We start from the raw sequence: 27,336 nt of genomic DNA on the forward strand, positions 1-27,336 counted from the left end.
TTAGTCAATCTGGTGGCCTTTATAAATAGGCAGTCAAAGCAGAATGTGGGGCCGCGGCATGACCCATACTGACTGTCTCCAGTCCGATGCCAGGGGCCGGCTGTGCTCAGGCACATGACAGTTATGCCAGGGAAAATTCTGGCACTGCCATGTGAGCGCAGAATCAGCGTACTGCTGAGAGCCAAATCGCTTTCTATCCGGACACGGCAGGGGGAGCGAGCACAGAGAGCGCGAAATTATCACAAGCCAGAAATAATTACCGCCATCCCTCAGGAGACCGCACCTCACTAATAACGCCTATTACTACACCGCTGCCAAGTGGTGCCCAACACAGACTGGCAGACTACCATTTAACCCTTCAACTCCTGCTCATAAGGAATGCACCTATAGTGATCAGTAATACACACCAGATCACCAGGACGTAGTGATATCACTGTATATACATCACTGGTGAGAGGTCACCTAGAGTATAGTGATCAGTACTACACACCAAATCACCAGGACATAGAGCAGTGATATCACTGTATATACATCACTGGTGAGAGGTCACCTAGAGAATAGTGATCAGTACTACACACAGATCACCAGGATATAGAGCAGTGATATCACTGTATATACATCACTGGTGAGAGGTCACCTAGAGTATAGTGATCAGTACTACACACCAGATCACCAGGACATAGAGCAGTGATATCACTGTACATACATCACTGGTGAGAGGTCACCTAGAGTATAGTGATCAGTACTACACATAGATCACCAGGACATAGAGCAGTGATATCACTGTATATACATCACTGGTGAGAGGTCACCTAGAGAATAGTGATCAGTACTACACACCAAATCACCAGGACATAGAGCAGTGATATCACTGTATATACATCACTGGTGAGAGGTCACCTAGAGAATAGTGATCAGTACTACACACAGATCACCAGGATATAGAGCAGTGATATCACTGTATATACATCACTGGTGAGAGGTCACCTAGAGTATAGTGATCAGTACTACACACCGGATAACCAGGATATAGAGCAGTGATATCACTGTATATACATCACTGGTGAGAGGTCACCTAGAGTATAGTGATCAGTACTACACATAGATCACCAGGACATAGAGCAGTGATATCACTGTATATACATCACTGGTGAGAGGTCACCTAGAGAATAGTGATCAGTACTACACACAGATCACCAGGACATAGAGCAGTGATATCACTGTATATACATCACTGGTGAGAGGTCACCTAGAGTATAGTGATCAGTACTACACACAGATCACCAGGACATAGAGCAGTGATATCACTGTATATACATCACTGGTGAGAAGTCACCTAGAGAATAGTGATCAGTACTACACACAGATCACCAGGACATAGAGCAGTGATATAACTGTATATACATCACTGGTGAGAGGTCACCTAGAGTATAGTGATCAGTACTACACACAGATCACCAGGACATAGAGAAGTGATATCACTGTATATACATCACTGGTGAGAGGTCACCTAGAGAATAGTGATCAGTACTACACACAGATCACCAGGACATAGAGCAGTGATATCACTGTATATACATCACTGGTGAGAGGTCACCTAGTGTATAGTGATCAGTACTACACACCAGATCATCAGGATATAGAGCAGTGATATAACTGTATATACATCACTGGTGAGAGGTCACCTAGAGTATAGTGATCAGTACTACACACCAGATCACCAGGACATAGAGCAGTGATATCACTGTATATACATCACTGCTGAGAGGTCACCTACAGTATAGTGATCAGTACTACACATAAATCACCAGGACATAGAGCAGTGATATCACTGTATATACATCACTGGTGAGAGGTCACCTAGAGTATAGTGATCAGTACTACACACAGATCACCAGGACATAGAGCAGTGATATCACTGTATATACATCACTGGTGAGAAGTCACCTAGAGAATAGTGATCAGTACTACACACAGATCACAAGGACATAGAGCAGTGATATCACTGTATATACATCACTGGTGAGAGGTCACCTAGTGTATAGTGATCAGTACTACACACCAGATCACCAGGACATAGAGCAGTGATATCACTGTATATACATCACTGCTGAGAGGTCACCTACAGTATAGTGATCAGTACTACACATAAATCACCAGGACATAGAGCAGTGATATCACTGTATATACATCACTGGTGAGAGGTCACCTAGAGTATAGTGATCAGTACTACACATAGATCACCAGGACATAGAGCAGTGATATCACTGTATATACATCACTGGTGAGAGGTCACCTAGAGAATAGTGATCAGTACTACACACAGATCACCAGGACATAGAGCAGTGATATCACTGTATATACATCACTGGTGAGAGGTCACCTAGAGTATAGTGATCAGTACTACACATAGATCATCAGGACGTAGTGATATCACTGTATGTACATCACTGGTGAGAGGTCACCTACAGTATAGTGAGCAGTACTACACACAGATCACCAGGACATAGAGCAGTGATATCACTGTATACACATCACTGGTGAGAGGTCACCTAGAGTATAGTGATCAGTACTACACACAGATCACCAGGACATAGAGCAGTGATATCACTGTATATACATCACTGGTGAGAGGTCACCTAGAGTATAGTGATCAGTACTACACACAGATCACCAGGACATAGAGCAGTGATATCACTGTATATACATCACTGGTGAGAGGTCACCTAGAGAATAGTGATCAGTACTACACACAGATCACCAGGACATAGAGCAGTGATATCACTGTACATACATCACTGGTGAGAGGTCACCTAGAGTATAGTGATCAGTACTACACACTAGATCATCAGGGTATAGAGCAGTGATATCACTGTATATATATCACTAGTGAGAGGTCACCTAGAGTATAGTGATCAGTACTACACACCAGATCACCAGGACATAGAGCAGTGATATCACTGTACATACATCACTGGTGAGAGGTCACCTAGAGAATAGTGATCAGTACTACACACAGATCACCAGGACATAGAGCAGTGATATCACTGTATATACATCACTGGCGAGAGGTCACCTAGAGTATAGTGATCAGTACTACACATAGATCATCAGGATATAGAGCAGCGATATCACTGTATATACATCACTGGTGAGAGGTCAACTAGAGTATAGTGATCAGTACTACACACAGATCACCAGGACATAGAGCAGTGATATCACTGTATATACATCACTAGTGAGAGGTCACCTAGAGAATAGTGATCAGTACTACACACAGATCACCAGGATATAGAGCAGTGATATCACTGTATATACATCACTGGTGAGAGGTCACCTAGAGTATAGTGATCAGTACTACACACAGATCACCAGGACATAGAGCAGTGATATCACTGTATATACATCACTGGTGAGAGGTCATCTAGAGTATAGTGATCAGTACTACACACCAGATCATCAGGATATAGAGCAGTGATATAACTGTATATACATCACTGGTGAGAGGTTACCTAGAGTATAGTGATCAGTACTACACACAGATCACCAGAATATAGTTAGCAGTGATATCACTGTATATACATCACTGGTGAGAGGTCACCTAGAGTATAGTGATCAGTACTACACACAGATCACCAGGACATAGAGCAGCGATATCACTGTATATACATCACTGGTGAGAGGTCACCTAGAGAATAAGGATCAGTACTACACACAGATCACTAGGATATAGAGCAGTGATATCACTGTATATACATCACTGGTGAGAGGTCACCTAGAGGATAGTGATCAGTACTACACACCAGATCATCAGGATATAGAGCAGTGATATAACTGTATATACATCACTGGTGAGAGGTCACCTAGAGAATAAGGATCAGTACTACACACAGATCACCAGGATATAGAGCAGTGATATCACTGTATATACATCACTGGTGAGAGGTCACCTAGAGGATAGTGATCAGTACTACACACCAGATCACCAGAACATAGAGCAGTGATATCACTGTATATACATCACTGGTGAGAGGTCACCTAGAGGATAGGGATCAGTACTACACATAGATCACCAGGACATAGAGCAGTGATATCACTGTATATACATCACTGGTGAGAAGTCACCTAGAGTATAGTGATCAGTACTACACACCAGATCATCAGGGTATAGAGCAATTATATCACTGTATATACATCACTGGTGAGAGGTCACCTAGAGTATAGTGATCAGTACTACACACCAGATCACCAGGACATAGAGCAGTGCTATCTCTGTATATACATCACTGGTGAGAGGTCACCTATAGTATAGTGATCAGTACTACACACCAGATCATCAGGGTATAGAGCAGTGATATCACTGTATATATATCACTGGTGAGAGATCACCTAGAGTATAGTGATCAGTACTACACACCAGATCACCAGGACATAGAGCAGTGATATCACTGTACATACATCACTGGTGAGAGGTCACCTACAGTATAGTGATCAGTACTACACACCAGATCATCAGGATATAGAGCAGTGATATAACTGTATATACATCACTGGTGAGAGGTCACCTACAGTATAGTGATCAGTACTACACACCGGATCACGAGGACATAGAGAGCAGTGATATCACTGTATATACATCACTGGTGAGAGGTCACCTAGAGGATAGGGATCAGTACTACACATAGATCACCAGGACATAGAGCAGTGATATCACTGTATATACATCACTGGTGAGAGGTCACCTAGAGTATAGTGATCAGTACTACACATAAATCACCAGGACATAGAGCAGTGATATCACTGTATATACATCACTGGTGAGAGGTCACCTAGAGGATAGCGATCAGTACTACACATAGATCACCAGGACGTAGAGCAGTGATATCACTGTATATACATCACTGGTGAGAGGTCACCTAGAGTATAGTGATCAGTACTACACATAGATCACCAGGACATAGAGCAGTGATATCACTGTATATACATCACTGGTGAGAGGTCACCTAGAGGATAGGGATCAGTACTACACACAGATCACCAGGACATACAGCAGTGATATCACTGTATATAAATCACTGGTGAGAGGTCACCTAGAGTATAGTGATCAGTACTACACATAGATCATCAGGATATGGAGCAGTGATATAACTGTATATACATCACTGGTGAGAGGTCACCTAGAGTATAGTGATCAGTACTACACACCAGATCACCAGGACATAGAGCAGTGCTATCTCTGTATATACATCACTGGTGAGAGGTCACCTAGAGTATAGTGATCAGCACTGCACACCAGATCACCAGGACATAGAGCAGTGATATCACTGTATATACATCACTGGTGAGAGGTCACCTAGAGTATAGTGATCAGTACTACACACCAGATCATCAGGATATAGAGAAGTGATATCACTGTATATACATCACTGGTGAGAGGTCACCTAGAGGATAGGGATCAGTACTACACATAGATCACCAGGACATAGAGCAGTGATATCACTGTATATACATCACTGTTGAGAGGTCACCTAGAGTACAGTGATCAGTACTACACACCAGATCACCAGGACATAGAGCAGTGATATCACTGTATATACATCACTGGTGAGAGGTCACCTAGAGTATAGTGATCAGTACTACACACCAGATCACCAGGACATAGAGCAGTGATATCACTGTATATACATCGCTGCTGAGAGGTCACCTAGAGTATAGTGATCAGTACTACACACCAGATCACCAGGACATAGAGCAGTGATATCACTGTATATACATCACTGGTGAGAGGTCACCTAGAGTATAGTGATCAGTACTACACACCAGATCACCAGGACATACAGCAGTGATATCACTGTATATAAATCACTGGTGAGAGGTCACCTAGAGTATAGTGATCAGTACTACACATAAATCACCAGGACATAGAGCAGTGATATCACTGTATATACATCACTGGTGAGAGGTCACCTAGAGGATAGCGATCAGTACTACACATAGATCACCAGGACATAGAGCAGTGATATCACTGTATATACATCACTGGTGAGAGGTCACCTAGAGTATAGTGATCAGTACTACACAGCAGATCACCAGGACATAGAGCAGTGATATCACTGTATATACATCACTGGTGAGAGGTCACCTAGAGGATAGGGATCAGTACTACACACAGATCACCAGGACATAGAGCAGTGATATCACTGTATATACATCACTGGTGAGAGGTCACCTAGAGTATAGTGATCAGTACTACACATAGATCATCAGGACGTAGTGATATCACTGTATGTACATCACTGGTGAGAGGTCACCTACAGTATAGTGAGCAGTACTACACACAGATCACCAGGACATAGAGCAGTGATATCACTGTATATACATCACTGGTGAGAGGTCACCTAGAGTATAGGGATCAGTACTACACACAGATCACCAGGACATAGAGCAGTGATATCACTGTATATACATCACTGGTGAGAGGTCACCTAGAGTATAGTGATCAGTACTACACACAGATCACCAGGACATAGAGCAGTGATATCACTGTATATACATCACTGGTGAGAGGTCACCTAGAGAATAGTGATCAGTACTACACACAGATCACCAGGACATAGAGCAGTGATATCACTGTACATACATCACTGGTGAGAGGTCACCTAGAGTATAGTGATCAGTACTACACACCAGATCATCAGGGTATAGAGCAGTGATATCACTGTATATATATCACTGGTGAGAGGTCACCTAGAGTATAGTGATCAGTACTACACACCAGATCACCAAGACATAGAGCAGTGATATCACTGTACATACATCACTGGTGAGAGGTCACCTAGAGAATAGTGATCAGTACTACACACAGATCACCAGGACATAGAGCAGTGATATCACTGTATATGCATCACTGGTGAGAGGTCACCTAGAGTATAGTGATCAGTACTACACATAGATCATCAGGATATAGAGCAGCGATATCACTGTATATACATCACTGGTGAGAGGTCAACTAGAGTATAGTGATCAGTACTACACACAGATCACCAGGACATAGAGCAGTGATATCACTGTATATACATCACTAGTGAGAGGTCACCTAGAGAATAGTGATCAGTACTACACACAGATCACCAGGATATAGAGCAGTAATATCACTGTATATACATCACTGGTGAGAGGTCACCTAGAGTATAGTGATCAGTACTACACACAGATCACCAGGACATAGAGCAGTGATATCACTGTATATACATCACTGGTGAGAGGTCACCTAGAGTATAGTGATCAGTACTACACACCAGATCATCAGGATATAGAGCAGTGATATAACTGTATATACATCACTGGTGAGAGGTTACCTAGAGTATAGTGATCAGTACTACACACAGATCACCAGAATATAGTTAGCAGTGATATCACTGTATATACATCACTGGTGAGAGGTCACCTAGAGTATAGTGATCAGTACTACACACAGATCACCAGGACATAGAGCAGCGATATCACTGTATATACATCACTGGTGAGAGGTCACCTAGAGAATAAGGATCAGTACTACACACAGATCACTAGGATATAGAGCAGTGATATCACTGTATATACATCACTGGTGAGAGGTCACCTAGAGGATAGTGATCAGTACTACACACCAGATCATCAGGATATAGAGCAGTGATATAACTGTATATACATCACTGGTGAGAGGTCACCTAGAGAATAAGGATCAGTACTACACACAGATCACCAGGATATGGAGCAGTGATATCACTGTATATACATCACTGGTGAGAGGTCACCTAGAGGATAGTGATCAGTACTACACACCAGATCACCAGAACATAGAGCAGTGATATCACTGTATATACATCACTGGTGAGAGGTCACCTAGAGGATAGGGATCAGTACTACACATAGATCACCAGGACATAGAGCAGTGATATCACTGTATATACATCACTGGTGAGAAGTCACCTAGAGTATAGTGATCAGTACTACACACCAGATCATCAGGGTATAGAGCAATTATATCACTGTATATACATCACTGGTGAGAGGTCACCTAGAGTATAGTGATCAGTACTACACACCAGATCACCAGGACATAGAGCAGTGCTATCTCTGTATATACATCACTGGTGAGAGGTCACCTATAGTATAGTGATCAGTACTACACACCAGATCATCAGGGTATAGAGCAGTGATATCACTGTATATACATCACTGATGAGAGGTCACCTACAGTATAGTGATCAGTACTACACACCAGATCATCAGGATATAGAGCAGTGATATAACTGTATATACATCACTGGTGAGAGGTCACCTACAGTATAGTGATCAGTACTACACACCGGATCACGAGGACATAGAGAGCAGTGATATCACTGTATATACATCACTGGTGAGAGGTCACCTAGAGGATAGGGATCAGTACTACACATAGATCACCAGGACATAGAGCAGTGATATCACTGTATATACATCACTGGTGAGAGGTCACCTAGAGTATAGTGATCAGTACTACACATAAATCACCAGGACATAGAGCAGTGATATCACTGTATATACATCACTGGTGAGAGGTCACCTAGAGGATAGCGATCAGTACTACACATAGATCACCAGGACGTAGAGCAGTGATATCACTGTATATACATCACTGGTGAGAGGTCACCTAGAGTATAGTGATCAGTACTACACATAGATCACCAGGACATAGAGCAGTGATATCACTGTATATACATCACTGGTGAGAGTTCACCTAGAGGATAGGGATCAGTACTACACACAGATCACCAGGACATACAGCAGTGATATCACTGTATATAAATCACTGGTGAGAGGTCACCTAGAGTATAGTGATCAGTACTACACATAGATCATCAGGATATAGAGCAGTGATATAACTGTATATACATCACTGGTGAGAGGTCACCTAGAGTATAGTGATCAGTACTACACACCAGATCACCAGGACATAGAGCAGTGCTATCTCTGTATATACATCACTGGTGAGAGGTCACCTAGAGTATAGTGATCAGCACTGCACACCAGATCACCAGGACATAGAGCAGTGATATCACTGTATATACATCACTGGTGAGAGGTCACCTAGAGTATAGTGATCAGTACTACACACCAGATCATCAGGATATAGAGAAGTGATATCACTGTATATACATCACTGGTGAGAGGTCACCTAGAGGATAGGGATCAGTACTACACATAGATCACCAGGACATAGATCAGTGATATCACTGTATATACATCACTGCTGAGAGGTCACCTAGAGTATAGTGATCAGTACTACACACCAGATCACCAGGACATAGAGCAGTGATATCTCTGTATATACATCACTGGTGAGAGGTCACCTAGAGTATAGTGATCAGTACTACACACCAGATCACCAGGACATAGAGCAGTGATATCACTGTATATACATCACTGCTGAGAGGTCACCTAGAGTATAGTGATCAGTACTACACACCAGATCACCAGGACATAGAGCAGTGATATCACTGTATATACATCACTGCTGAGAGGTCACCTAGAGTATAGTGATCAGCACTGCACACCAGATCACCAGGACATAGAGCAGTGATATCACTGTATATACATCACTGGTGAGAGGTCACCTAGAGGATAGGGATCAGTACTACACATAGATCACCAGGACATAGAACAGTGATATCACTGTATATACATCACTGGTGAGAGGTCACCTAGAGTATAGTGATCAGTACTACACACCAGATCACCAGGACATACAGCAGTGATATCACTGTATATACATCACTGGTGAGAGGTCACCTAGAGTATAGTGATCAGTACTACACATAAATCACCAGGACATAGAGCAGTGATATCACTGTATATACATCACTGGTGAGAGGTCACCTAGAGGATAGCGATCAGTACTACACATAGATCACCAGGACATAGAGCAGTGATATCACTGTATATACATCACTGGTGAGAGGTCACCTAGAGTATAGTGATCAGTACTACACACCAGATCACCAGGACATAGAGCAGTGATATCACTGTATATACATCACTGGTGAGAGGTCACCTAGAGGATAGGGATCAGTACTACACATAGATCACCAGGACATATGATTGTGTAGATTCTCATGATGTGATTTTTCTCCGGTATTAGTGGCGGTGGTAAATGCCGCTGCCCTGCGTGTAGTCGGTGAGTTGGAGGATCGTCTCCCTGTTCTTGACCAGCCAGTGGATGAGGTCAGTCTCAAGAGTATCTTGTACCTTTTCTATGTATTTGTATTTGATTCTGGTCCCTAGATGTATCTCATTAGCGCCCCCTGTGATGGTATTACTCACTGTCCTGTACTATTAATGTGGAGTAATCTTGTGATTTCTTGTAGGTAGTATCAGATGTCTACAGTCAGGTAGTGAGCGGTGTGAGTGAGGCGAGGGTCCGGGCCATGGGCCGGGCACAGGACATACTGGACAGGACACAGACTATGCTCACTGATGTCTATGAAGCTGCATCTTTAGGTGTCCTCTCACTGGGAAGCCTGGGGGCCCGGGAACTGGTGAGACTGGGAGTTGAACTAGTCCTAAACCGGGCAGTGGACCTGGTCAATGTCTACTTACCTGAGGAGCATCAGGAGGAAGGCGAGGCAACAGGTGAGATCCAATGTCCTGTATGTCATGTTATATCCTGTGTGATACTGTATACTGAGCTGTGTATCTAATCCTATCCTTTGTGATACTGTATACTGAGCTGTGTATCTAATCCTATCCTGTGTGATACTGTATACTGAGCTGTGTATCTAATCCCATCCTGTGTGATACTGTATACTGAGCTGTGTATCTAATCCCATCCTGTGTGATACTGTATACTGAGCTGTGTATCTAATCCTATCCTGTGTGATACTGTATACTGAGCTGTGTATCTAATCCTATCCTGTGTGATACTGTATACTGAGCTGTGTATCTAATCCTATCCTGTGTGACACTGTATACTGAGCTGTGTATCTAATCCTATCCTGTGTGACACTGTATACTGAGCTGTGTATCTAATCCTATCCTGTGTGATACTGTATACTGAGCTGTGTATCTAATCCTATCCCGTGTGATACTGTATACTGAGCTGTGTATCTAATCCTATCCTGTGTGATACTGTATACTGAGCTGTGTATCTAATCCCATCCTGTGTGATACTGTATACTGAGCTGTGTATCTAATCCCATCCTGTGTGATACTGTATACTGAGCTGTGTATCTAATCCTATCCTGTGTGATACTGTATACTGAGCTGTGTATCTAATCCTATCCTGTGTGACACTGTATACTGAGCTGTGTATCTAATCCTATCCTGTGTGACACTGTATACTGAGCTGTGTATCTAATCCTATCCTGTGTGATACTGTATACTGAGCTGTGTATCTAATCCTATCCCGTGTGATACTGTATACTGAGCTGTGTATCTAATCCTATCCCGTGTGATACTGTATACTGAGCCGTGTATCTAATCCTATCCTGTGTGATACTGTATACTGAGCCGTGTATCTAATCCTATCCTGTGTGATACTGTATACTGAGCTGTGTATCTAATCCTATCCTGTGTGATACTGTATACTGAGCTGTGTATCTAATCCTCTCCTGTGTGATACTGTATACTGAGCTGTGTATCTAATCCTCTCCTGTGTGATACTGTATACTGAGCTGTGTATCTAATCCTCTCCTGTGTGATACTGTATACTGAGCTGTGTATCTAAGCCTCCTGTATGTGTTACTGTATACTTAGCTGTGTATCTAAGCCTCCTGTGTGTGTGTTACTGTATACTTAGCTGTGTATCTAAGCCTCCTGTGTGTGTGTTACTGTATACTGAGCTGTGTATCTAAGCCTCCTGTATGTGTTACTGTATACTGAGCTGTGTATCTAAGCCTCCTGTATGTGTTACTGTATACTGAGCTGTGTATCTAAGCCTCCTGTATGTGTTACTGTATACTGAGCTGTGTATCTAAGCCTCCTGTATGTGTTACTGTATACTGAGCTGTGTATCTAAGCCTCCTGTATGTGTTACTGTATACTGAGCTGTGTATCTAAGCCTCCTGTATGTGATACTGTATACTGAGCGGTGTATCTAAGCCTCCTGTATGTGTTACTGTATACTGAGCGGTGTATCTAAGCCTCCTGTACGTGTTACTGTATACTGAGCTGTGTATCTAAGCCTCCTGTATGTGATACTGTATACTGAGCTGTGTATCTAAGCCTCCTGTATGTGTTACTGTATACTGAGCTGTGTATCTAAGCCTCCTGTACGTGTTACTGTATACTGAGCTGTGTATCTAAGCCTCCTGTATGTGTTACTGTATACTGAGCTGTGTATCTAAGCCTCCTGTATGTGTTACTGTATACTGAGCTGTGTATCTAAGCCTCCTGTATGTGTTACTGTATACTGAGCTGTGTATCTAAGCCTCCTGTACGTGTTACTGTATACTGAGCTGTGTATCTAAGCCTCCTGTATGTGTTACTGTATACTGAGCTGTGTATCTAAGCCTCCTGTATGTGTTACTGTATACTGAGCTGTGTATCTAAGCCTCCTGTATGTGTTACTGTATACTGAGCTGTGTATCTAAGCCTCCTGTATGTGTTACTGTATACTGAGCTGTGTATCTAAGCCTCCTGTGTGTGTTACTGTATACTGAGCTGTGTATCTAAGCCTCCTGTACGTGTTACTGTATACTGAGCGGTGTATCTAAGCCTCCTGTACGTGTTACTGTATACTGAGCTGTGTATCTAAGCCTCCTGTATGTGTTACTGTATACTGAGCTGTGTATCTAAGCCTCCTGTGTGTGTTACTGTATACTGAGCTGTGTATCTAAGCCTCCTGTATGTGTTACTGTATATTGAGCTGTGTATCTAAGCCTCCTGTATGTGTTACTGTATACTGAGCTGTGTATCTAAGCCTCCTGTGTGTGTTACTGTATACTGAGCTGTGTATCTAAGCCTCCTGTATGTGTTACTGTATACTGAGCTGTGTATCTAAGCCTCCTGTATGTGTTACTGTATACTTAGCTGTGTATCTAAGCCTCCTGTGTGTGTGTTACTGTATACTGAGCTGTGTATCTAAGCCTCCTGTATGTGTTACTGTATACTGAGCGGTGTATCTAAGCCTCCTGTATGTGTTACTGTATACTGAGCTGTGTATCTAAGCCTCCTTTATGTGTTACTGTATACTGAGCTGTGTATCTAAGCCTCCTGTATGTGTTACTGTATACTGAGCTGTGTATCTAAGCCTCCTGTATGTGTTACTGTATACTGAGCTGTGTATCTAAGCCTCCTGTGTGTGTTACTGTATACTGAGCTGTGTATCTAAGCCTCCTGTATGTGTTACTGTATACTGAGCTGTGTATCTAAGCCTCCTGTATGTGTTACTGTATACTGAGCTGTGTATCTAAGCCTCCTGTGTGTGTTACTGTATACCGATGGGACAGACTTATATAAAGCAGTATACAGTAGTTGTGCTCTCTTTTGCCTCTAGCAACCAATCACAGCGCGGCTTTCATATTAAACTGTCAAATACAAAATGAAAGTTGCCTTGTGATTGGTTGCTCAGGGCAACAGAGATGGATTCTCTTTCGGGTTTATAAATCTCCCCCGTAGTATCTAATCCCGTCTTGAGTTATCCTGCTGTATCTAAGCCTCCCGCTGTGATACTATAAGCGGTCAGTCTGATAGGTGGCCCTTGTCCAGTGTATAATCCTTCATTACTGACAGACTCTCCATAGAGCTGCTTTACCGTCTCACACTCCTAGTACATGTGACACGTATGTAACCTGCGGCGCTGTCTATGGCTTCTCCCATGTCAGGCTCATCCTATATATGACACCAGAGAGTAACAACAAGAGCCGCTGCTCTGAGGTGTATTACTGGTCAGGACCACCAGGGGGCAGGAAAGGATCGCACTTATATTAGTCACTGACAGGCATAGACTGCGAGGAGGTGAAGGAGTCCTGAGATGTGAGAGGACAGTGTATGAGGAAGGGTGAAGATTACTCAGCATGGCGCGGCATGTCACAGTGCTGGGGCTTGTAGTTACCCAATAGCTGGCTAGTTCCTGACTAATAGTGTAAGACCCCTCCATGGTGTAATATACTGTAATATAAGGGGGCGGAGCTCATGTCTGATCACATGTCATTATATCAGTGATGTCAGTAACAGGGGGCGGGGCTCATGTCTGATCACATGTCATTATATCAGTGATGTCAGTAACAGGGGGCGGAGCTCATGTCTGATCACATGTCATTATATCAGTGATGTCAGTAACAGGGGGCGGGGCTCATGTCTGATCACATGTCATTATATCAGTGATGTCAGTAACAGGGGGCGGGGCTCATGTCTGATCACATGTCATTATATCAGTGATGTCAGTAACAGGGGGCGGGGCTCATGTCTGATCACATGTCATTATATCAGTGATGTCAGTAACAGGGGGCGGGGCTCATGTCTGATCACATGTCATTATATCAGTGATGTCAGTAACAGGGGGCGGGGCTCATGTCTGATCACATGTCATTATATCAGTGATGTCAGTAACAGGGGGCGGGGCTGTGACAACCTCTCAGACATGATATATACAGGCTGGTTGTCAGTAACAGGGGGCGGGGCTGTGACAACCTCTCAGACATGATATATACAGGCTGGTTGTCAGTAACAGGGGGCGGGGCGGTGACAACCTCTCAGACATGATATATACAGGCTGGTTGTCAGTAACAGGGGGCGGGGCTGTGACAACCTCTCAGACATGATATATACAGGCTGGTTGTCAGTAACAGGGGGCGGGGCTGTGACAACCTCTCACACATGATATATACAGCTGGCTGTCAGTAACAGGGGGCGGGGCTGTGACAACCTCTCAGACATGATATATACGGCTGGTTGTCAGTAACAGGGGGCGGGGCTGTGACTACCTCCCAGACATGATATATACAGCTGGTTGTCAGTAACAGGGGGCGGGGCTGTGACAACCTCTCACACATGGTATATACAGGCTGGTTGTCAGCAGTTATACATGGAGTGTCGGGGGTAGTGATATATCCTCTCTCCTCTGTATACAGGTCCGGAGGTCGGTGTCAGTCAGGCTGATGATGTGGAGGTCGCTGACTCCGGACTCTTCTCCCGTTTCGGAGCGTTGCTCGGCACTATATCTACACGAGGCTCCAGCAGACTTCTCTCCTCCCTGGCCCCGGTCTGGTCGTTCCTCCCTGGCGCCCTCACCCTCGTGTCCGGTATCCCCTCACAGGTAATGGCGGGGTCTGTTTTTTACCTTTGGTCTCTGCACTTGGCCGGTCTCGTTGGTGGCAGTCAGGGCATGCTGGGAGTTGTAGTTTTACAATGGCTGATAAACCACTGTGCGGAGATCTCTGCAGTGACATCACCATACATATATGTGATATCTCTGCCCCCAGGAGTCACATGTCAGCATGGCTCCACCCCCTGGACTCATTAGAGGCCGGAATCTTAGGAGTCCTGCTGTGTCACATGATGCTAGTCAGAGCTCCTGATTGGCTGAATTAGCTGTGTCCACATAAAACATTGTTAGTTCCAAGAGGACTGGGCAGGACATGACTGTGCCCTATAGATAGCTGGATATGATGAGGTATGTTATATGGCAGGACACACCACTAGGAGGCGCTGGCTTCATGGTTATTACTAGTTGTGTACAGTGCTATATACACCGTCATCTGCTGAGCTGTGTATCTAATCCTATCCTGGGTGCTTGGTGTATCTAATCTTCGCTGCTCTCAGTCCTCCTCCATTCTCAGTAGTCTGCACATTTCCTGTGTACCACATACAGGCTCCTGTCCCGGGCGCTCTTAGATGTCTCCGCAGATATGGCGGCCTCTCCGCAGTCTCTGGAGGTCTGTGATTATAATTGTCTGGTAATTGGTATACTCTGCGTCTGGTCTCTAGTGCTGCGGACGTGCAGGGAGCTCCTGGGGTGATTGCTATATCTGCAGTGATCCCCGTGTATGTACACAACCGCCCCCCCCCCCCATTCCCAGGCTGTCCCTTCTTACAGACAATTAGCCTCAGCCAGACGCTTTGTACACTACGTGCTGCCCCGCAGTTCCAGTCACGCCATCCGGAACACCAGAGAGGAATAGCAAGTAATTCACAACATAAGATTAGATCCATGAGATTATATTACCGTACACGGAGCCAAGTAATACACTGTCCTTACAGGGTATGTCCATATTATACAACTCATATACCTACACAAGTCACTGTATACGTGCTTTACATCACTTATCCTGTATTATACTCCAGAGCTGCGCTCACTATTCTGCTGGTACAGTCACTGTGTACATACATTACATTACTTATCCTGTATTATACTCCAGAGCTGCGCTCACTATTCTGCTGGTACAGACACTGTGTACATACATTACATTACTTATCCTGTATTATACTCCAGAGCTGCGCTCACTATTCTGCTGGTGCAGTCACTGTGTACATACATTACATTACTTATCCTGTATTATACTCCAGAGCTGCGCTCACTATTCTGCTGGTGCAGTCACTGTGTACATACATTACATTACTTATCCTGTATTATACTCCAGAGCTGCGCTCACTATTCTGCTGGTGCAGTCACTGTGTACATACATTACATTACTTATCCTGTATTATACTCCAGAGCTGCGCTCACTATTCTGCTGGTGCAGTCACTGTGTACATACATTACATTACTTATCCTGTATTATACTCCAGAGCTGCGCTCACTATTCTGCTGGTACAGTCACTGTGTACATACATTACATTACTTATCCTGTATTATACTCCAGAGCTGCGCTCACTATTCTGCTGGTGCAGTCACTGTGTACATGCATTACATTACTTATCCTGTATTATACTCCAGAGCTGCGCTCACTATTCTGCTGGTACAGTCACTGTGTACATACATTACATTACTTATCCTGTATTATACTCCAGAGCTGCGCTCACTATTCTGCTGGTACAGTCACTGTGTACATACATTACATTACTTATCCTGTATTATACTCCAGAGCTGCACTCACTATTCTGCTGGTACAGTCACTGTGTACATACATTACTTATCCTGTATTATACTCCAGAGCTGCGCTCACTATTCTGCTGGTACAGACACTGTGTACATACATTACATTACTTATCCTGTATTATACTCCAGAGCTGCGCTCACTATTCTGCTGGTACAGTCACTGTGTACATACATTACATTACTTATCCTATATTATACTCCAGAGCTGCGCTCACTATTCTGCTGGTACAGTCACTGTGTACATACATTACATTACTTATCCTGTATTATACTCCAGAGCTGCGCTCACTATTCTGCTGGTACAGTCACTGTGTACATACATTACTTATCCTGTATTATACTCCAGAGCTGCGCTCACTATTCTGCTTGTGCAGTCACTGTGTACATGCATTACATTACTTATCCTGTATTATACTCCAGAGCTGCGCTCACTATTCTGCTGGTACAGTCACTGTGTACATACATTACATTACTTATCCTGTATTATACTCCAGAGCTGCACTCACTATTCTGCTGGTACAGTCACTGTGTACATACATTACTTATCCTGTATTATACTCCAGAGCTGCGCTCACTATTCTGCTGGTACAGACACTGTGTACATACATTACATTACTTATCCTGTATTATACTCCAGAGCTGCGCTCACTATTCTGCTGGTACAGACACTGTGTACATACATTACATTACTTATCCTGTATTATACCCCAGAGCTGCGCTCACTATTCTGCTGGTACAGTCACTGTGTACATACATTACTTATCCTGTATTATACTCCAGAGCTGCGCTCACTATTCTGCTGGTACAGACACTGTATACATACATTACATTACTTATCCTGTATTATACTCCAGAGCTGCGCTCACTATTCTGCTGGTACAGACACTGTGTACATACATTACATTACTTATCCTGTATTATACCCCAGAGCTGCGCTCACTATTCTGCTGGTGCAGTCACTGTGTACATACATTACATTACTTATCCTGTATTATACTCCAGAGCTGCGCTCACTATTCTGCTGGTACAGACACTGTGTACATACATTACATTACTTATCCTGTATTATACTCCAGAGCTGCGCTCACTATTCTGCTGGTGCAGTCACTGTGTACATACATTACATTACTTATCCTGTACTGTGTACATACTTCTACTTCTTCTTTCACCTCTTATGTTTGTGCTTCCTTCTCTCCCTCCATGAATTAGTCCTCTTCCTCCTCTTCTGCCTCTTCTTCCTCTTTTGCCTCTTTTTCTTGTCTTCCTCATCTTTGTCCTCATCTGACTCTTCTTCTTCTTCATCCTTTTCTTCCCGTTCCCCCTCTTCTTCATCTGCTTCCTCTTCTATGTCTTCATTTTCTTCCTCCTCCTCTGCTTATTCTTCCCCTTATTCCTGTTTCTTCTTTTATTCTTCTTTCTCTTTTGCCTCCTCTACTTTATCTTCCTCCTCTTCTTCATCTTCCTCCTCTTCTTCATCTTCCTCCTCTTCTTCATCTTCCTCCTCTTCTTCATCTTCCTCCTCTTCTTCATCTTCCTCCTCTTCTTTATCTTCCTCCTCTTCTTTGTCTTCCTCCTCTTCTTCATCTTCCTCTTCTTCTTCATCTTCCTCCTCTTCTTTGTCTTCCTCCTCTTCTTTGTCTTCCTCCTCTTCTTTGTCTTCCTCTTCTTCTTTGTCTTCCTCCTCTTCTTCGTCTTTCTCCTCTTCTTCGTCTTCCTCCCCTTCTTCGTCTTCCTCCTCTTCTTCGTCTTCCTCCTCTTCTTCGTCTTCCTCCTCTTCTTCGTCTTCCTCCTCTTCTTCGTCTTCCTCCTCTTCTTTGTCTTGCTCCTCTTCCTCCTCTTCTTCGTCTTCCTCCTCTTCTTCGTCTTCCTCCTCTTCTTCGTCTTCCTCCTCTTCTTCGTCTTCCTCCTCTTCTTCGTCTTCCTCCTCTTCTTCGTCTTCCTCCTCTTCTTCGTCTTCTTCGTCTTCCTCCTCTTCTTCGTCTTCCTCCTCTTCTTCGTCTTCCTCCTCTTCTTCGTCTTCCTCCTCTTCTTCGTCTTGCTCCTCTTCCTCCTCTTCTTCATCTTCCTCCTCTTCTTCTTCGTCTTCCTCTTCTTCTCCGTCTTCCTCTTCTTCTCCGTCTTCCTCTTCTTCTCCGTCTTCCTCTTCTTCTCCGTCTTCCTCTTCTTCTCCGTCTTCCTCTTCTTCTTCGTCTTCCTCCTCTTCTTCGTCTTCCTCCTCTTCTTCGTCTTCCTCCTCTTCTTCGTCTTCCTCCTCTTCTTCGTCTTCCTCCTCTTCTTCGTCTTCCTCCTCTTCTTCGTCTTCCTCCTCTTCTTCGTCTTCCTCCTCTTCTTCTTCGTCTTCCTCCTCTTCTTCTCCGTCTTCCTCTTCTTCTCCGTCTTCCTCCTCTTCTTCGTCTTCCTCCTCTTCTTCGTCTTCCTCCTCTTCTTCGTCTTCCTCCTCTTCTTCGTCTTCCTCCTCTTCTTTCCTGCTCTGTCCTTTCGCTCGATGACAATTAGATTTGTTCTGTTTCGGAGAACAGAGCGTCTGACATCGCTGACACCATGTCCTGAGAACCAGAGACGAGCATTAACCCCTCTGTGTCTGTAATAAGATGTGGCAGGTCTTGCACCAGGGTCTCTTCCATGGGACAACTAGGGCAAGAGAGTCACAGATCCCTCCAGACCACGGGCCACATCTGCAGAACTACTGTGATCTCCTACAATGCCATGCCCCGCCCCTTCCTGGTTCATGAATAGAATGCCAGTGCTACAGTGAAGACTGACACGGAAGGTGGAAATGGCTCTGTGTGTGGGATTGCTCATGTATATACTATATAGGCGGCGGGGGGTTCGCCGTCAGTACGTGACCTGTTCACACATGGCTGCCAGGTCGGGGTTCCCTGTTCTCACTGTATTGGATTATCAGCCCGGGATTCATTTCCCTTATAATGTAATGGAGCTGTAATTGTATTTCCCCCCTTAGATGGACGTCAGCAGTAGAGGGGGTGACATCTCTGTGTCAGAAGACAAGCCTACCACCTTAAAGGGACAGTCGTCTTAAGATGGTCAAAAGTAAAACTGTCTTAGCTGCCCACAGCAACCAATGATGTGGTGCGTGTGTGCACGCCTGCCGCAGGTGACCGCGCTGGTGATGTGTGTGGAGCTGTCAGTCGCCTCGTGTGCGGCAGCTGCACAACATACGGCGGCGTGCGAGGCGAGCATGCTCCTGAAATAGCCCTGACAACAATGGCAGCCGCCGCTGAGATACACACCTCATTGTCCTACTGCTGGGACACACAATGGCGAGCGAGGCTTCCCATGTGACGGCGTGTCTCACAATGCACGAGCTGCACAATGGGTTAACCGTCCTTACATAACTCATGTGTCCTGCTGTATATAGGAGGATGTTGTGTGTATACACACCGGGGGTAGGTCATGTGACATTCCCGGGCGCTGTGGTCACACAAGTGACGTCCGTCTTCTTCTGTCCTGTGGCCGCCATGATGTGACATTCCTGAGATTCCAGACATTGCAGTAATACTTAGCTCTAGTGACAGGTCAGGACTCACCTGGGGGGTTATTACTCTATGTGGTCACTAGAGCGCGCCGCTATTATTGCCCCCGGAGCTGACGGCTACATTTACACTACATCTCCAGTTTTCTGGTTGATCTGGAGTATAATCCCTGGTGCTTCATTGGTCTGATGGCCTCCAGTTTCTTGATGATCTTCAGTATAATCCCTGGTGGTCCAGCAGTCTGATGATCTCATGTTTCCTAGTGATCTTCAGTATAATCCCTGGTGGTCCAGTTGTCCTATGGTTTTCAGTTTCCTGGTGATCTTCAATATAATCCCTGGTGGTCCAGCAGTCTTCAGTTTCCTAGTGATCTGGAGTATAATCCCTGGTGGTCCAGCAGTCTGATGATCAACAGTTTCCTAGTGATCTTCAGTATAATCCCTGGTGGTCCAGTTGTCCTATGGTTTTCAGTTTCCTGGTGATCTTCAATATAATCCCTGGTGGACCAGCAGTCTTCAGTTTCCTAGTGATCTGGAGTATAATCCCTGGTGGTCCAGCAGTCTGATGATCAACAGTTTCCTAGTGATCTTCAGTATAATCCCTGGTGGTCCAGTTTTCCTATGGTCTTCAGTTTCCTGGTGATCTTCAATATAATCCCTGGTGGTTTCCTAGTGATCTGGAGTATAGTCCATGGTGGTCCAGTCGGATGATCTCCAGTTTAATGGTTGATCTGTAGTATAATTCCTGGTGGTCCAGTGATCTGATGGCCTCCAGTTTCCTGATGATCTGGCGTATTATCTCTGGTGATCCAGTCTGATGATCTCCAGTTTTCTGGTTGATCTGGAGTATAATCCCTATTGGTTCATTGGTCTGATGGCCTCCAGTTTCTTGATGATCTTCAGTATAATCCCTTGTGGTCCAGCAGTCTGATGATCTCATGTTTCCTAGTGATCTTCAGTATAATCCCTGGTGGTCCAGTTGTCCTATGGTCTTCAGTTTCCTGGTGATCTTCAATATAATCCCTGGTGGTCCAGCAGTCTTCAGTTTCCTAGTGACCTGGAGTATAATCCCTGGTGGTCCAGCAGTCTGATGATCAACAGTTTCCTAGTAGAGATGAGCGAACACTAAAATGTTCGAGGTTCGAAATTCGATTCGAACAGCCGCTCAATGTTCGTGTGTTCGAACGGGTTTCGAACCCCATTATAGTCTATGGGGAACAGATACTCGTTAAGGGGGAAACCCAAATCCGTGTCTGGAGGGTCACCAAGTCCACTATGACACCCCAGGAAATGACGCCAACACCTCTGGAATGACACTGGGACAGCAGGGGAAGCATGTCTGGGGGCATCTAACACACCAAAGACCCTCTATTACCCCAACATCACAGCCTAACAACTACACACTTTACACACTCAATACCACCTCTCTGACAGTAGGAAAACACCTTGAAACATGTGTATTTGGCACTTGCAGTGAGGAGAGCTTGTCACCAGCAGTGAATTTGGCCCTTGTAGTAAGTTGAGGTTGGCACCAACATTTGTTTTGAAAATCAGGGTGGAGGGAGCCTCTAACCAGCAGAGTTTGGACAAATTCATGGTGGAGGGAGCCTCTAACCAGCCCAGTTTGGGCAAATTCATGGTGGAGGGAGCCTCTAAAAACCCCAGTTTGGACCAATTAATGGTGGAGGGAGCCTCTAACCAGCCCAGTTTGGACCAATTAATGGTGGAGGGAGCCTCTAACCAGCCCAGTTTGGACCAATTAATGGTGGAGGGAGCCTCTAACCAGCCCAGTTTGGACCAATTCATGGTGGAGGGAGCCTCTAACCAGCCCAGTTTGGACCAATTAATGGTGGAGGGAGCCTCTAACCACCCCAGTTTGGACCAATTCATGGTGGAGGGAGCCTCTAAACAGCCAAGTTTGGACCAATTCATGGTGGAGGGAGCCTCTAAAAACCCCAGTTTGGACCAATTCATGGTGGAGGGAGCCTCTAACCAGCCCAGTTTGGGCAAATTCATGGTGGAGGGAGCCTCTAAACAGCCCAGTTTGGGCAAATTCATGGTGGAGGGAGCCTCTAACCAGCCCAGTTTGGACCAATTAATGGTGGAGGGAGCCACTAAACAGCCCAGTTTGGGCAAATTCATGGTGGAGGGAGCCTCTAAACAGCCCAGTTTGGACCAATTCATGGTGGAGGGAGCCTCTAAAAAACCCAGTTTGGACCAATTCATGGTGGAGGGAGCCTCTAACCAGCCCAGTTTGGACCAATTCATGGTGGAGGGAGCCTCTAAACAGCCCAGTTTGGGCAAATTCATGGTGGAGGGAGCCTCTAAAAAACCCAGTTTGGACCAATTCATGGTGGAGGGAGCCTCTAACCAGCCCAGTTTGGACCAATTAATGGTGGAGGGAGCCTCTAAACAGCCAAGTTTGGACCAATTCATGGTGGAGGGAGCCTCTAAAAACCCCAGTTTGGACCAATTCATGGTGGAGGGAGCCTCTAACCAGCCCAGTTTGGGCAAATTCATGGTGGAGGGAGCCTCTAAACAGCCCAGTTTGGGCAAATTCATGGTGGAGGGAGCCTCTAACCAGCCCAGTTTGGACCAATTAATGGTGGAGGGAGCCGCTAAACAGCCCAGTTTGGACCAATTCATGGTGGAGGGAGCCTCTAAAAACCCCAGTTTGGACCAATTCATGGTGGAGGGAGCCTCTAAAAAACCCAGTTTGGACCAATTCATGGTGGAGGGAGCCTCTAACCAGCCCAGTTTGGACCAATTAATGGTGGAGGGAGCCTCTAAACAGCCAAGTTTGGACCAATTCATGGTGGAGGGAGCCTCTAAAAACCCCAGTTTGGACCAATTCATGGTGGAGGGAGCCTCTAACCAGCCCAGTTTGGACCAATTAATGGTGGAGGGAGCCTCTAACCAGCCCAGTTTGGACCAATTAATGGTGGAGGGAGCCTCTAACCACCCCAGTTTGGACCAATTCATGGTGGAGGGAGCCTCTAAACAGCCAAGTTTGGACCAATTCATGGTGGAGGGAGCCTCTAAACAGCCCAGTTTGGGCAAATTCATGGTGGAGGGAGCCTCTAAACAGCCCAGTTTGGACCAATTCATGGTGGAGGGAGCCTCTAAAAAACCCAGTTTGGACCAATTCATGGTGGAGGGAGCCTCTAACCAGCCCAGTTTGGACCAATTCATGGTGGAGGGAGCCTCTAAACAGCCCAGTTTGGGCAAATTCATGGTGGAGGGAGCCTCTAAAAAACCCAGTTTGGACCAATTCATGGTGGAGGGAGCCTCTAACCAGCCCAGTTTGGACCAATTAATGGTGGAGGGAGCCTCTAAACAGCCAAGTTTGGACCAATTCATGGTGGAGGGAGCCTCTAAAAACCCCAGTTTGGACCAATTCATGGTGGAGGGAGCCTCTAACCAGCCCAGTTTGGGCAAATTCATGGTGGAGGGAGCCTCTAAACAGCCCAGTTTGGGCAAATTCATGGTGGAGGGAGCCTCTAACCAGCCCAGTTTGGACCAATTAATGGTGGAGGGAGCCGCTAAACAGCCCAGTTTGGACCAATTCATGGTGGAGGGAGCCTCTAAAAACCCCAGTTTGGACCAATTCATGGTGGAGGGAGCCTCTAAAAAACCCAGTTTGGACCAATTCATGGTGGAGGGAGCCTCTAACCAGCCCAGTTTGGACCAATTAATTGTGGAGGGAGCCTCTAAACAGCCAAGTTTGGACCAATTCATGGTGGAGGGAGCCTCTAAAAACCCCAGTTTGGACCAATTCATGGTGGAGGGAGCCTCTAACCAGCCCAGTTTGGACCAATTAATGGTGGAGGGAGCCTCTAACCAGCCCAGTTTGGACCAATTAATGGTGGAGGGAGCCTCTAACCACCCCAGTTTGGACCAATTCATGGTGGAGGGAGCCTCTAAACAGCCAAGTTTGGACCAATTCATGGTGGAGGGAGCCTCTAAAAACCCCAGTTTGGACCAATTCATGGTGGAGGGAGCCTCTAACCAGCCCAGTTTGGGCAAATTCATGGTGGAGGGAGCCTCTAAACAGCCCAGTTTGGGCAAATTCATGGTGGAGGGAGCCTCTAACCAGCCCAGTTTGGACCAATTAATGGTGGAGGGAGCCGCTAAACAGCCCAGTTTGGGCAAATTCATGGTGGAGGGAGCCTCTAAACAGCCCAGTTTGGACCAATTCATGGTGGAGGGAGCCTCTAAAAAACCCAGTTTGGACCAATTCATGGTGGAGGGAGCCTCTAAACAGCCCAGTTTGGGCAAATTCATGGTGGAGGGAGCCTCTAACCAGCCCAGTTTGGACCAATTAATGGTGGAGGGAGCCTCTAAACAGCCAAGTTTTGGGAAATTCATGGTGGAGGGAGCCTCTAACCAGCCCAGTTTGGACCAATTAATGGTGGAGGGAGCCTCTAAACAGCCCAGTTTGGACCAATTCATGGTGGAGGGAGCCTCTAAACAGCCCAGTTTGGGCAAATTCATGGTGGAGGGAGCCTCTAAAAAACCCAGTTTGGACCAATTCATGGTGGAGGGAGCCTCTAACCAGCCCAGTTTGGGCAAATTCATGGTGGAGGGAGCCTCTAAACAGCCCAGTTTGGGCAAATTCATGGTGGAGGGAGCCTCTAACCAGCCCAGTTTGGACCAATTAATGGTGGAGGGAGCCGCTAAACAGCCCAGTTTGGGCAAATTCATGGTGGAGGGAGCCTCTAAACAGCCCAGTTTGGACCAATTCATGGTGGAGGGAGCCTCTAAAAAACCCAGTTTGGACCAATTCATGGTGGAGGGAGCCTCTAAACAGCCCAGTTTGGGCAAATTCATGGTGGAGGGAGCCTCTAACCAGCAGAGTTGGTGGAAATCAGGGTGGAGGGAGCCTCTAACCAGCAGAGTTGGGGGAAATCATGTTGGAGGGAGCCTAGTATTAGCAGAATTGTGCAACGCTTATGGTGGATGAGTATGAGGATGCGGAGGAATTGGAGAGGTTGAGTACAGACATGGAGTTTCATGTTGGGGTGCTTTACACAGGTGGGCACAAAAATGAAGGCTCTATCCAGTGGTGGTTCATTTTTATCAAAGTGAGCCGGTCGGCACTCTCAGCTGACAGACGGGTGCGCTTGTCAGTGATGATGCCACCGGCTGCACTGAACACCCTCTCAGATAGGACGCTGGCGGCAGGACAGGACAGCACCTCCAAGGCATATAGGGCAAGTTCAAGCCACAGGTCCAACTTCGACACCCAATACGTGTAGGGCGCAGAGGGGTCGGAGAGGACAGGGCTGTGGTCGGAAAGGTATTCCCGCAACATGCGCCTATACTTCTCACGCCTGGTGACACTAGGACCCTCCGTGGCGGCACTTTGGCGAGGGGGTGCCATCAAGGTGTCCCAGACCTTAGACAGTGTGCCCCTCGTTTGTGTGGACCGGTGAGAACTTGGTTGCCTACTGGAGGAACTGCCCTCCCTGCCGCCAACGTCACATGCTGGAAACATCTCCATCATATTCTGCACCAATTGCCTGTGGCAAGCATTGATGCGATTGGCCCTCCCCTCTACCGGAATAAAAGACGAGATGTTGTTTTTATACCGGGGGTCAAGGATAGCAAAGATCCAGTACTGGTTGTCCTCCATGATTTTGACAATACGCTTGTCGGTTGTAAAGCACCCCAACATGAACTCAGCCATGTCTGCCACAGTGTTAGTTGGCATGACTCCTCTGGCCCCACCGGAAAGTTCAATCTCCATTTCCTCCTCATCCTCCATGTCTACCCATCCGCGCTGCAACAATGGGACGATTCGAAGTTGCCCGGAAGCCTCCTGTATCACCATCACATCATCGGACAACTCTTCTTCCTCCTCCTCCTCCTCCTCCTCCTCCATTAAACGCGATGAAGCGGACAGATGTGTGGACCTACTCTCCAGCTGTGACGGATCGGATGCTATCCCTAACTCCTCTGTGTGATCTGAGTTATCCCTGATGTCAATCAGGGATTCTCTCAGAACACACAAGAGCGGGATTGTAAGGCTCACCATCGCATCCTCAGAGCTCACCCTCCTTGTGGACTCCTCAAAGACCCGTAGGATGTCACAAAGGTCTCTCATCCATGGCCACTCATGGATGTGAAACTGAGGCAGCTGACTTTGTGGCACCCTAGGGTTTTGTAGCTGATATTCCATCAAAGGTCTCTGCTGCTCAACCACTCTATTCAACATCTGAAACGTTGAGTTCCAGCGTGTGGGGACGTCGCACAAAAGCTGGTGTTGTGGCACATGCAGGCGTTGCTGGAGAGATTTTAAGCTAGCAGCGGCTACTGTCGACTTGCGAAAGTGGGCGCACATGCGCCGCACTTTCACCAGTAGCTCTGGAACATTGGGGTAGCTCTTTAGGAAACGTTGCACCACTAGGTTGAAGACGTGGGCCAGGCATGGAACATGTTGGAGTCCGGCAAGCTCCAGAGCTGCTACCAGGTTCCGGCCGTTATCACAAACGACCATGCCTGGGCCCAGGTGCAGCGGCTCAAACCATATTGCCGTCTCATCGAGGAGGGCATCCCTCACCTCGGAGGCAGTGTGCTGTCTGTCCCCCAAGCTGATCAGCTTCAGCACAGCCTGCTGACGTCTACCAACGCCAGTGCTGCAACGTTTCCAACTCGTAGCTGGGGTCAATCTAACAGCGGAGGAGGAGGCGGTGGCGGAGGAGGAGGCGGTGGCGGAGGAGGAGGCGGTAGAGGAGGAGGAGGAGGGGGGTGTTCTTCTCGTGTCCCTGCCAGGAATGTTAGG

The 27,336-nt window shown here is 46.0% G+C and overlaps 1 protein-coding gene and 1 long non-coding RNA gene across 2 annotated transcripts in view; both read left to right on the plus strand.

The window, feature by feature from the left end:
- LOC142214380 (uncharacterized) overlaps window positions 1-27,336 on the plus strand; it is a 572,210-nt gene that overhangs the window by 83,618 nt on the left and 461,256 nt on the right. The window lies entirely within an intron of this gene.
- LOC142213475 (perilipin-1-like) overlaps window positions 1-27,336 on the plus strand; it is a 44,585-nt gene that overhangs the window by 2,128 nt on the left and 15,121 nt on the right. The window contains exons 4-6 of the mRNA XM_075281824.1: window positions 10,163-10,245; window positions 10,389-10,653; window positions 15,093-15,277. Of these exons, the coding sequence (XP_075137925.1) occupies window positions 10,163-10,245; window positions 10,389-10,653; window positions 15,093-15,277 (533 nt within the window). The remainder of the gene's footprint in view (window positions 1-10,162; window positions 10,246-10,388; window positions 10,654-15,092; window positions 15,278-27,336) is intronic.

This window comes from Leptodactylus fuscus, chromosome 7, assembly GCF_031893055.1.
Source record: "Leptodactylus fuscus isolate aLepFus1 chromosome 7, aLepFus1.hap2, whole genome shotgun sequence".
NCBI lineage: Eukaryota > Metazoa > Chordata > Amphibia > Anura > Leptodactylidae > Leptodactylus > Leptodactylus fuscus.